The sequence below is a fragment of the Gasterosteus aculeatus genome, chromosome 17 (assembly GCF_964276395.1).
Source record: "Gasterosteus aculeatus chromosome 17, fGasAcu3.hap1.1, whole genome shotgun sequence".
In the NCBI taxonomy this organism is placed as follows: domain Eukaryota; kingdom Metazoa; phylum Chordata; class Actinopteri; order Perciformes; family Gasterosteidae; genus Gasterosteus; species Gasterosteus aculeatus.
In genome coordinates, this window is record NC_135705.1 from 15942672 (window position 1) to 15956077 (window position 13406).

At 48.3% G+C, this 13406-nt stretch overlaps 1 protein-coding gene across 21 annotated transcripts in view; it reads right to left on the bottom strand.

The window, feature by feature from the left end:
* The window catches only part of magi1b (membrane associated guanylate kinase, WW and PDZ domain containing 1b), a 96235-nt gene that overhangs the window by 10199 nt on the left and 72630 nt on the right, over window positions 1–13406 (bottom strand). For 10 of the 21 annotated variants that reach the window (XM_078091576.1, XM_078091579.1, XM_040202923.2 and 7 more), the window contains 4 exons: window positions 6269–6300; window positions 3915–4155; window positions 1256–1347; window positions 595–787 (listed from right to left, as the gene is read on the bottom strand). In XM_078091576.1, coding sequence (XP_077947702.1) covers window positions 595–787; window positions 1256–1347; window positions 3915–4155; window positions 6269–6300 — 558 coding nt within the window. Of the gene's footprint in view, window positions 1–594; window positions 788–1255; window positions 1348–3914; window positions 4156–5762; window positions 5808–6268; window positions 6301–13008; window positions 13124–13406 lie in introns of those variants that run through there. The other 11 variants (XM_078091568.1, XM_040202921.2, XM_040202914.2 and 8 more) reach the window with 4 other exon arrangements.

Below are 13406 nucleotides of genomic sequence, written 5' to 3' on the forward strand. Positions count from 1 at the left end.
AGGACGTCTTGGGGGAAAGAGGGTAGCCAACGATCACTCCTGTGATCTGTTTTGAACAAAAGATTAACTAAAGACGCGGCCCGACTGTAGAATGTGGACATTTCATTTCCGGTACAGCTGCTCGCGGAAGGCGCCTCATATCGTCTCCGCTCCGAGGCACACGGGGAGCAGCCAGGCACTAATGTCTGTCCGCTGTCATCGGGCCGAAGGTTGACCACCCTCTCCATCATATTTATGGGCCTTTCTTTATCGCCTGCTCAGGAGCTGGGTGGAGCTGAGCAGAGCAGAGAATGACAGTAATGGGCCGAGGGGCGGGGGTGGGGGTAGCGTTTGCTCAAGGTAGTGACTCAGTACTTCCAAGCGTTTCTGCACCCCGGCTATTACAGTGGGAGGCCCCACGGGCCCCTGATGGATTTAAGACAAAATTAAATAGGGCCCTTGGCGATGAAAGCTCAAATATGTTAACAGGGACAACGAGGAAACCCGGTGAGTGTGTATCTGTCGGATCTACTGACCTATATCTCACATATAGATATACGGCGAGAGGCACACTGAACCTGCCAGCAGGTCTACCGGGAGAGGCTCCCTTCTTACCGGCGTAGTTGGTTTTGCGCCTCACGGTGAGGTTGACGTGGCCCTGCTTGGCCGCCTGCTGCATCAGCTGCACCACCAGTTGGTGCGACTTGCCCACCACCGGCGTGCCGTCCACGCATATCAGCTCATCGCCGGAACGCAGGCGTCCGTCCTCGTCTGCCGCGCCGTACTTCACTATGTGGCCAATGTAGATCTGAAGGGCAAACAAGTCGATGTGTGAGACGTGTGAGACTGTGAGCAAACATCCAGATGGTGAAGGAGAAGATGAGCAAAAAGGGAAATACATTTGGCTTAAATGGAGATAAACTACACAGACATTCGTTCAATGTCTAAACTTTTTCAGCAGGTATTACATCAGCATGCAGTACATTTATAATACAAACCACACTATAGATAAGCAAAGGTAAATTACTTATTTTTTCGAAATGCAGGAGTGCAGGATGGTGAATGAGAAAAAAAACGTTGCCATGGTGTGAATGGGTGTGTGCAACACGGGTGGTTTTCTTTTCATGGAAGCTGTGCTCTCACAGATATGAAATTGGAGGCTGATAAATTGAAAAACCCACACAGAAGTGGGATCCTACAGTGCTGTGAACGTCCATTCCATCATTCAGGTTGCTGAATCTTGCCAGCTGTAGTTGACACATAAAGAGAAACTCACCGGCTCTCCCGGCTCATTGCCTCCAAGGATCCTGAAGCCGAACCCGGTGTCCTTCCTCCACAGGAAAATGTCCTGCTCTTGGAAGTCTGGAACTGTAAAATGAATAAATAGCGTTAAAATATCTGCATCAAGACCGAATGCTGTACGAGAAGAGTTCAGTCCCAGCATGCACATTTATACCTGCAGCCAACGGTATGGCCCCAACGGATGCACCCAATGCTTTTTAGGGAATCAACCCCCCCTCCCAGTCTGCTTATGTCAACATGCAAGTATTCATCCTCCCAATGATTTTGTGAGCTCTGTCACCAAGAAAGCGCTTTGCACAAACAGTCTGTCTGGAGGCTTTGGGGAAAGAACAAACAACTAATCTGTCAAAAGATGAAAGATGAAATCTATTTTGGGTAAAGACCATAGGTATCCGGCTTAAATAAAGAAGCCAGACAGACTGCCAGAACGATTCAGAGCACCTTCATTCACTGGTCCCATAATTAGAAATGATAAGGCTGAAATTTCACTCTGAAGTCAGAAATAGCAATGGTTTTATTTTGATTTACATTACTATTCCACTGAACTACACTCTTTCTCTTTCATGAAGTGACGTGTGACATGCAAGCTCATTTCTACTCCTGAAAGTGTAGGGGAGCACTAACACACAGGTCCTAACACATGCTGGAATACACTATATATTATTGAGTGTGGCTTGTTCACAGTCCACTCCCAGCAACAAGAGAAGGATTCTGTGTGTGTTGGTTAGTGCCGGCCACTAGTAAGGTGCTGTGCTATAAAAGAGCCATTTCGCGGCCGCGCCTGACAGCTCATGGTTCATGTAGCAGTGGGTGTGCACGAAGCCTCAACTCATACACTTGTGTACACTTCCTTGCTGCAGGCGCGTGCATACGTATTCATGTATGTGCATTTCGTGCGGCCGCAGCTGTGCCGTACTGGCTGACAAACACGCACGCACCTCTGAGCAAACTCCCTGGGAGGTTTCCCTCTCGCTCCAACACAGGCCCCTGAATCCACAAAGAGGTGGCAGGGTGGCAGGAGGCACCGACAGGCTGCTCCCAATCTGTTCCTTTAGTCAACAGATAAAATCCTCGCGGAACGCCCGCAATTTCTTCGAATCCGTATCACGGTGCGAGGGCGGAGGACCCGGGGGAGGAGGGCGCTGCGGTAGAGCCAACTGCACAATTGCACCTAGCTCCTGTCAATTGATCATTGAGGGAGGCAACTGGGCGGGAATCCATAAATTTTTGATAAAACGATGGAAAGGCCTGTGATAAGTACGCGAAAGCGGCAAGTGACACGCACGGCCGGATCAAACAGCGAGGAAATTAAACTGGGAACATGTTCATATATATTGTTTTGCATTCCGGCACCGTTGTCCTCTCATCTTGCCAACAAGCCTCAGCACCAGCGACCCACGCCGGGCCCTTCACTCCACATTATTCTCCTTTACAGGCATCTAAATAATGAAAATCCTTTTTTTTTCTCCCCAGTGGTGCCTGAGAAAGCGATGGAATGTTCGCAGCCCTTACGGACTCCCATTCTTTTTCCTCCTCCTCCTATTTTATTCAGTTTATCCATTTACAATGGATTCAAGGGCTGTTTTAATTAAAAGTCTCCCTTTGCTTTGGCGAGGTTAGACAAAGAGGAGGAGGGTATGCAAGCCAACGACATTCACTCCACTATTGCTGCTAATGATACGGGAAGTCTAGGGTACAAGTGGATCAATAGAGTCCACTGTTAGAACACAGTGGCACCTAGTAGTGACCTGAAAACGACTGCACAAATGACAACACCTTCTGATGCAGCTCACAAATCAATGCTGACTTTTTTGGCTTTGAAGAGGATCAACTCAATATTTTGGGGCATTTTTACTTGCCCCCTGCTGTGAGTTAGATGAAAAGATATCACTCTCATGCCTACATGTTACATTTTAAAGCTAAATATCTGATACATTTCACGTAGATGTCTCGTCAGTGTTGATGGTGAATGTAGCAGACTGAAGCATCACATTCCTCAGGCCGTGCTACATGTACTGAGAAGGATGAGTCCGCATCCGCAAAGTACGTAGCGCTTCTTGCACCCAGCACTGTTATTTGACATGAGTGTTTTGGCTGACTCTGATATTCATTTATTTTGGAGAGCAGTCGGAGAAAAGCAGCTGCAGTAGCAAGAGGATATCACTGACAGAAGGAGCCAAACTCTATATAGCAGACACTTTATTGCCTTAATGGACTGCATTTACCATCAACACTGACACTGGACATCCACGTAAAAGTTTGCTGATTCTCTCTGCTTTTGGTGCGAGCTCGGCGGAGCTATTTGGTTGCTGACTCAAGCTTTACATATAGCACACAGATTTGTGAGTGACTGTGCACATTTACACTACTGTTTTTAACTTTGAAGACATTTTATCATATTTTAAAATTAAATATGAATGGTATATTCTACCTTGCTATTTTCATCCACGTTTATATGTGAGTTTAGGTGGATGTGTTTGAATGTAAACAAGTTACTTACATGCACAAGACTGATCTCTCATCCCAAATCCTGCTCCAAAAAGATCAGTACCATTTAACGACACCAGGGTCCTCCACCGAGTCGACAGCCCCATGCAGCCCTTATCCATCCGCCACCAAAAATATATACTTACGCCTACTTTCATACATGCTCCTGGACTGGGCCCAGATCTTAAAGGGGTCCGGTTTTCTTTGGATGGTGCCGTCTGCCGGAGGGTCTTGGGGGGGGAGGCCTGGCAGGGGCTGAGACGGCGGCGGGGGAGCGATGCTCTCGCTGAGCGGCAGGGACGAGTGCAAGGGCGAGTCGGTGTGGATGCTCCGGTGACTGGACACGCTATGCTGGGAGCTGTTCTGACTGTCCTTTCGCGACAATTGCTGTTGGAGAAGCAGATCGATGTCATTTGAAAGTTGAAATTGGGCTGTGTGAGAACACCTGTGAACGTGGAGGCTGAGCTGTTGCGACAAACATAAGCTATAAGTTATTGCATTATCAGCAGTGGAAGGGCAGGAAGTTATGGTTGGCGGAAGAAGGATCAGCGGGAAACATTAGAATACGGAAGGGGGTCGTCGACCATTGTGTTGCTGGAAGATTCAACGTGACAAATAATAAACTTACTGCATCAAGTCACTTTTGCCTAACCTGCATTGGTTTCTCATGATTAAGTCATTCTGCTGAAACAAAGACACAAATGTAGCTCAACTTACAAGGGGTGCATCTCCCATTCCTTTTGTTTAACAGAGCGGAATGTATTAACAAGGAACTAGTGAATAAAGCACTGCTGGGCTTTGAAACAGAGGGAAGATTTTACTAGTTAAGCCAGTAACGTAAAACTCCTCATAATTTGCCAGTGGCCCCCTCAATAACATGGGCACTTAAGCAGCTGCTTGAGGATTTGAAGGAAGCGGTGCTTGAGCTTGGTAAAGTGCATACAATACAATCCTTTCCATGCCACTTGTCACAGTGTCTTTCTTTGCGGTCCCGTCCTCAACACTAAGCCGATATTCAGAAGAAAGAAACCGGCGAAGGCAAAGGGTTACATACAACAACAAAAAAGGTATTTTAAGACAATGGGAGAAAAGGACAGCAGTTCTGTCTCTTCGCATCATGTGGCCTCCCAGCACTTTGGATACAGTGGACAAAAATACAGCAGGAAGAGGCGGGGGCAAACGCCTCATCTGCTCGCAAATATCAAAGCGTTTGGCCTTCAAAGCGCAGCCATGTTTTCAATAAATTCAGACTCATTACTCCCGGAATCAGCCGCCTACACCTCTGCAATTCATGTTTATATTCATCACGCCTGTTAGTCATAAAAGAAGCTTGACGCTTTGGCAAACATTAAGTCAGAGCCGTGAATCCAGCAGGAATGCTTACCGCGCTAGTATTATGAGTGTAACCCCACTGGGCTGTGATGTGGAGTCAAATTTAGTGCTGAAGTTAAACTTTCCTCCTGAGAGGCCACATTCATTTTTATCAAACAAAATAGTGCCTCCATTAGCCAATGGAGCAGCATCTATGTTTTGACTGGTGTACACAAAGTCCAAATCTACTCCACTTGTCATATGAAAACAATAGTGTTGTTTTTGAAGGGTTCATTAGATTTGACCCTCTGCAGGCGGCTGTGTTCTCCTTCTTTGCTCCGGGACTGGTCTACTACGATGGTTTATGCTGCTCCAATAACTTGTTAAGGAGACAAAGGCTGGGAGGGAGGGAGGGCGGGCTGGGGCTGCTGGGGCAATCACTACAAACCCTTGCAGCTCCTCAGTCCCGTTTTTGCCACCAGCAGGACCCACTCTGGTTCAGTACCTCGATGCGCCACGCCATGAGGCGTCATCTTCATCGCCTTTCACTTATCATCACCTCTTTAATCGCCGGCTTTAAAAAGCCCACACCGTCACCATTATCCCCCTCAGACACATTTCATACCCAGCACCAGTAATAATAACCAATAACTTTCACCCCCCGGCTGAACGACATCACATACCCCCCTGAAGTAATCTCTGTATGGTGGAGCCTGCTCAAAATCATCCTGCAAAAAAACAAACACAATATGGACAAACACACGTTTGGTCAGATTGAGTCAACAGGGTCCGTCCGTTAATCAGCAGATACCACAGGATGAGACCCGCTCTCAGCTGGGATCCCACATCCAACCCTCTCACACCTGCAAGCTTAGCCCCCCCCCCCCTACGCCATCATCACCAGTGTGTTAGCAACCCTGCTCACGCTGTGCACTAAAGCCCCTTGTTGCAGAGGAGAGGGGGGGGGGGGGGGGGAGATGCTAAACCACCCTCGCAAAGCGCAGCACCCCGTGTCTCCCAACAGACACAAACCATCAGAACAGGTTACACCTTACGGGGGGGGGTGGGAGGCGAGAGGAGAGAATCAGTCTTGAGAGGCACACCATGTAGAGGACAGAAGAGCGTGGAGGAAGGATGTGAAAGGATGAGACGTAAGGGGGAGGGGGGGACACAAAAACAAACTACTTACCAGTTTTGGGCTCTTCTTTGCTGGTGCCACCCCTGTGAAGCCAGACAGAAATGGGGAAAAGGGAGAACAAAAAAAAGGGAGAAGGTTACCGATGTAGTTACAGTGTACCGTTCACAAAAAACAACTGTGGATGCAAAAAAATAAAATACAAGAAGAAAGGAGGAAAAGATACAGGTCACGCAGACTCCAAAACAATGCTCATTTAGCCCTTGTCTCCTTCCCCCCCTTTCCTTTCTCCCTCCTTCCCTCTCCCTCTCTATCTCTCTCTCTCCCTGCTCGGATTCTTTGCTCGCTGTTCCTGACGTTTGAGGAGGAAAGGAGGGGAGGTGTGTGCGAGGAGATGTGGGAAGGGGGGGGGGGGGCAGCGCGACCTATCTGCATCACTGCCGTGGCCGGCGCTCGGCTCGGGTGGTGCGGCGGAAGAGTGGGGCCAGCCCTCGGGTGTTAAAAGCCTGGGAGAGCCCGGCTACCCGACGGCGGCGGAGCATGACAGTGAGTGAGCGAGTGAGTGGGCGGGCAAGTGAGCGAGCGAGAAAAGTGGCAGTCAAGAAAAAAAAAAAAGGGCCGAATCCTGGAGAGCAACTAAGGCAGAGAAAAGAAAGGAGAAAAAAAAGGGAGAGGAGCAAGCTGTGCTCTGGAGTTTCCCGGCCGTAGCATTACCCATGGAGAAGGAGTCCAAGATACTGAACATTAAATTATAGGCAACCGTCAGTTCCCCTCTTACTGAGACCATCTTCCTGTGTCCACTGAGCGCCGCGCTCCGCCGTCGAAGGCTCCAGCATCTATAGGCAGTAGCAGCTTCTTCCCCGGTTCTCCCTCTCCTGCTGCCTTTTCCTCCCCCCACCCCCCCCGTCCTCCTACTCTTTTTCTCTCTCTCACCTCACTGCACACTATCGTCCCTCCCTTTTCTTTCCTCAGCATCATCACCAACCCTCCCTCCCTCCCTCCGCTACATCTCCCTCCCACCCCTACATGCTGGTAAACCTCCACACACACACACGAGGATCAGGGGGCTTCAAGCTGCACTCCCGACACAAATCTATGTGTGCTTAATGTTTGAGTGACAGGTCTCAGCTTGAGTGAGCAGTGACCAGAAATATCATTATAGCGGAGAAGTAGCGCACAGAGACGATCTGAGGGACGCCTGAAATGATCGCACAGCCTGGATCTAGCCGGGGAAATTAGCTCCTTAAACACATCACTGCCCCTCTCCCCCACTCCCACCCTCGACTCTGCATGAAATAAACAGTTGTATGAAGTTATGGAAATGAGAACAGGAGAAGGAATGCATCAAAGAAAGGGAAAATGCTAAACTCGCACTGTGTATTTACCTCTGAAATATTCAAAATTCCACAATGAGTGGAGTAAGAACCACGCACACCTCAATAGAGGTACGCAACACATGTACAGCATGAGTGTGTGTCTGATCAAAGAAAATGGGCCACTTTTGTGTGTCAAACCTTTGGGGAAAAAGAGACACACACACACACACACACACACACACACACACACACACACACACACACACACACACACACACACACACACACACACACACACACACACACACACACACACACACACACACACACACACACACACACAAACACACACACACCCCTTTATCTCTCAGGCATCTGGGTTCATTCACAACTGTGTTGCATCTGCAGCTTCTCTTTCCTGCTCGCCTTCCTCACCCATCTTTCCTACTCTCATCTCTGCCTCCCTCCCTCCTTTCCTTCGATCAATAGGAATCATTCGTTCAGGAGCTCACATCACTCCCCTAAATAGGCCGCGCACGCAGATGCACGACGTCATTCCCGAGGTATTCTCTGTCAGTCAAAGTGTCAGGCGCCCGTTTGATCGTCCTTCATCTGTCCACCGCAGCTGATCTGCTGCTGCCGTCCCTCAACGGGCTCCGCCTGCGAGCTCTTCGATCGGATACACAAACCGGACACACCCGCGAAAGTCAGAAACGGACTCAGACACAAGTCGATTCAGGTCTTCGCAGTGCACTTCCCCACCATTGAAATTTAATCTATAGGTTTTACCGTAAAAGCTAATCACTGAATTAAATATTAATTCAAGGATAGTTCAACTAAACTGTGAGGCCTTGATGCCACGTGAAGTTGTGTATGTGTGTATACACAGTACCAGTAAAACGTTTGTCCAGAGCTAATTGCATATAAGAGGGAGGAGAGAGCTGTTTTAGAGACAGGTGGGAAACCTTGGCTGACCTCGGCCCTGACAGCCTGAGTAAGGGAGCGGTGACCAAGACCTCAGCGTCTCTAGCTTTCAAACAACGGGCCGGGAACATGGTTGGGTCCGCCCCGCCCCTTTTTACACTGCTCCAAAAAACAACGAGACGACCCCCAAAACAGGACTGAATGTTTTTGCCTCTTGATCTCTTTGACTGGTGTTTGCTTTTGTCATTATAACTACTGGGAACATGAGGTCATTTCTTACCCTACAGAAGTTTCACAGATTGTCCAACTCCTCCAGCATGGCGTTGCAGAGGAGCTCAGCTTTGGATTAATCGTGACAAGCCGAAATATGTTCAGGTACTGAATGTACAGTCAAACAGAGACGAGATGTCGCAACAACCTGGCAAACAGAGCAGTCACTTAACGGAAGCTATTATTAAGGAGATTATGTTGTCTGTCTTTAGTGTGTGTGTGTGTGTGTATGTTGGTATATCTGAGCTACGAGTGATGTCTCCCAGCAGACAGGTCCATCCGTCACCGTGGCGACAGTGCATGGTGACAGTGGGGGAACTGACAGACTGTATCCGAGAAGTGAAAGGCTCACATCAGCCCGAAGGTGACAGCCAGGCAGAGAACAGCTGTATGATGCGTGTGTATAAACAGGAGCATACCAATGTGACTAAATAGATGACAATAGGCAAAGATGACATGGGAGAGTTTCAATGCAAAAGGTAATTAAACAAAAACAACCACATATGGAACATAACGTTGCAAAGGAGGCCACGATGTTTTATCCTAAAGAAAAAGGATGCAGAGGAATGTTCAGCTGCACGGAGCGTAACCTCCCACAAACGCACGCATCCATCCAGAGGAAACCCCCAGCGCAGATTATCTGCAGAGCATTGTCATAGTAACACAGGGCGGTGCAATGGTGGGGATTTACAATTCGCCCAATAGCAATGTAGGCTTGAGGACACGGGAGATGGGTGAAGATAGAGGGAGAGCCCACCTCATCTCCCCCCCGTGCAACAAGCAGTGCTCCACAGGCACGAGCCTGCGGCGAGGCAAAAATGAGCGGAGGGGAATTGTGGGCACCTGCCGGGCAGACCTCGTCCCCCCTTAGCCTCCCCCCATTATTGCTTCTGAGGACTGCAATGCTGTTCGTTACGGTGCCACTGGCAGATGCAGTCAGCAGAATTTTTAATGCAAAGTGGGCAAAAATACAACACTTCCTGGCCATACAGGGGATTGATTCCCTGCTCGGGTCTGCGCAGGGACCCATCATCAACGTTTCTCTCCTCCTAATGGGTGTGTGCAAGAATGTCCACATTATACAGTTCCCGTGCCGGTAACTGAGTTGATGAGGGTCATGTAAGTTCGCAGAATGTCTGCTGACATTGTGTTCAAATTGCTCAAGTGCCAAATATTAGGCATATCAGAATCTAATGCAGCAATGATCCACTTTGTCTCGTTACCCTCTTTAAACTGCACTTCGATGGAAAGGACGGAGAAAACGCATTTCAACACAGCGTCTGTCTTAAAGGGAATAATTCATCTCTTTCAAACTGCAGCCAGTGAGAGGAAAGGCCAACAAACGCAAACAAGTGGAAATGCACCTTTCTGTTCTCGGAAGAGTTTTCCAAGCAGCGAACCTGACGTCTCTGACATTTGTTTGGGTATTTAAATTCTTATTTATTCAGAGGAGATAAAGAAAGTGCCTTTGCAGTGGAGAGGTTCATCAAACACACTGACATTTGGGAAATAGTCCAACACCTCTTGCCTGTGTTGGTTCCTCAACCTGCCATTTGAAGTGCGCTGGACACGTGGGAGGGCAGAAAAGGTCCATCTCTCATTCAGAGAGGAGAGTGCGAGGCCTGAGTGCCCAGCGGGGACAGGGAACGTGTCACCATTGACTGATGAGTCAGGAGCTGTTTGTGTGTGTGCGCTTGAGAGAGAGAGAGAGAGAGAGAGAGAGAGAGAGAGAGAGAGAGAGAGAGAGAGAGAGAGAGAGAGAGAGAGAGAGAGAGAGAGAGAGAGAGAGAGAGAGAGAGAGAGAGAGAGAGAGAGAGAGAGAGAGAGAGAGAGAGAGAGAGAGAGAGAGAGAGAGAGAGAGAGAGAGAGAGAGAGAGAGAGCGCGCGCACATCATTGGGGTTTTGTTGCCGCTCTTTCATCATCTCTCTGATCCTCTGACACCCCCGACCCCCCTCTATTTCTTCAGTCTGCAGCTGCCTCTACTTCCATTTTCTCTTCACGGCTACGAGCGGTTGCTGCAACGAACACACAATGCACCTTTGCAGCCATTGCAGCACCGGCCACGCCTTACAAACGGGTGGAGAAACAATAAAAAAGCAGCGGAACAAGTCTGCGTCCGGGCTGAAACAAATGGCCAGTCCCTTTATACCGCTGACTAGTGACGTGAGCCGTTGGGATGTGAAGAGGGCTGCAGGTCAGGTTCAACACCTAAACATGGGCTCTTCTGTGAGAAAAGGCTGTACAGCAGGTCTACGTTTCCCTAGAGGCCCTGTTAACATTTGCACCGGTTTAAAAGGAAATTAGCATTTGTGCTACGGCAGGACATCAGGGGCCAAAATGAAATTAAGTCAGCTCATCAGAGAGACTGGCCGGGTAAGATGAGCACATCAGAGCGGTGTAATTAGACATTCTTCCATCTGTCACTGCATCCCAAAACTCGGGCCTAATTGAAGTAATAAATCAAGAGACTTCTGTGCCTCGAGTTCATAACCTGTGAGACCCGGTCTCATTTTAACGTAACAGTCCGATCAGCGGGTGGTTCTCCCTCTGTATCTATCAATATGTGTAACTGCAGCAACTATATGGTGAGAAAGACAGTGGGAGAGAGGTTGAGGGGGCACGTTGTCGCGCAGCGGCTGCCTTAACGAGTGAGAGTGTGTGTGTGTGTCCTTGGTGCGCTGGTCTTCAGGGATTGGCTCTCATCTTCATGTGGGCGAGCGGGTGTGAACCGACATGCAGACAGCGGGGGAATTCGAAACAGAAAACGGGGATGGAGGAGCAGAAGTGGATCTCAACCAATTAACACTCTAGCAGACTCGATCCTTCTCAAACCCCTAATTGGATACGTGGCTGTTCACGTTCGAAACCGGCTCCGAGCGTGCACGCGCATTGATGTACATGCGCACGGTTATGGAAGAAGACATCCTTGATGATAGATAGATGAAGGAAGGGAGCGAGAGTAAAGGGAGAAGCGGATGAGAGCGTAAGAAAAGCAAAGCCGACATCAAGGCCCCAATTAGGGGCCGCGGCGTCTTGCTGCGTCTGGTGGAGCGAGCCGCAGTGAGAAAGCAGAGGAGTAATTAAGGCTCCATATCTGGAACCGTGGTTAATGCTCTCACGACCGCAGCAGAGTCTGTGTGTGTGTGTGTGTGTGTATGTACACTATGTCATGTATGACATGTATGATGGGAATGACGCAGTGTGGGTGGTGCATTGACTTTGATCAATCTCTGGTCTCGGCTCTCCCCATGTGGTAAATGGGCTAATTTTCGGTTTCCTACAATTTGAAATTGATTATTGATTATACATTTCTGAACATATTCTCTGACGTTTCTTCTTCCTGACATCATATTGAAGTGAATGAATGAATAGATCGCTAAATTAAGTAATCAATCAAATTAATCATCATTAGTTAGCAATTAGCAACACTGAGCCAGCTCAATGATTCCCGGCTGCTCTGTGGTGTTGGAGCCAGTAGGATTTCAGTAGCCACTACTACTGTAGGAAATGTACAAGCGGGAGGAGTGTAATGAGCAGACTTTTGTTCTATTATTAATCTGCATGAAGTAGTAGTAGGGCAGGTCCTACAGAAGACGATGTACATTCAATCGACTTTCATTCATTTGTTTCCTGTGTTTGTTTGTGTGCGTGCCGTGTACCTAAACCCTAAGCAGGATAAAAACATTTGGTAAATTTAGTTCAATTAAAATGCTGTATATACATTATTAGCTTACCATACCATGTATATTAGCTCAGTGCCATTCCTTCTATGGGAGTCAATGTGTCTGTTCGTGGCTATGAAAGCTAGTCACAGTGTTTACACAAGCTCTGCTAAACTGCCCTCTACATTATTGAAAGCCTATTAAGCCCCTGCCCATGATGAGGCTAAATCACATTGTGGGCCCGTGTACACTAATGCGATGAAGGAATACTAACCATTAGCAAAGGCCAGTGAGGAGGAGTGCAGTTTGCTCTGTGTGTGCGTTTGGGTGTGTGTGAGCATGGAGAAAGAGACAGAGACACAAATTGAGACCGTCACGTATGGAGAGAGAAAGACAGAGAAAGGGAGACGGGGACGCCATGCGAGACGACCATGCGACTTGGCCGCCGTTCATCTGACCGATTTCCCTCGACAGTTCAGGGCATGTAGCCCGAACGAGGAGATAAACTGCACGTGAGCGCGTGCACGCACGCACACACACATAAACAATCATTTTAGTTACTTGGATTAATGAGCTCCAAAGCAAGCTATGGTCAGTCTGACAGATGAAATAGTCAATTACCTGTATCACACGGTGCGTTTAGAGCGCTGCAGGACTGAGAGTCTGATGGGGATTGGAAGGGAAATACCAAAGATTCAATCATTGCAGTTTTATCTTCCATTGCCAGTTGCACGGTAGCATTCACGTGCAGGCGCCAGTTTGCGCAGCTTCAACTATTAACAATGGAAACGCACGTTAGCGGCAGAAAGTAAGGTTGGCGGACGTAAGACAGTCCCGCACGATCTGTGGTATCTTTAAAGCCACTGAATTTAACTTGGGAATAGACCAACAGCCTGAAATAAACTAAATGTGTTTTTCAACGAACATACACAGCAGAAAGAAAAAGAAAGAAAGAAAGAAAAGAGTCGAGTGAATAAGTTATTGGGCCAAGTGGGAAAAGGAGAGAATATTCACACTTT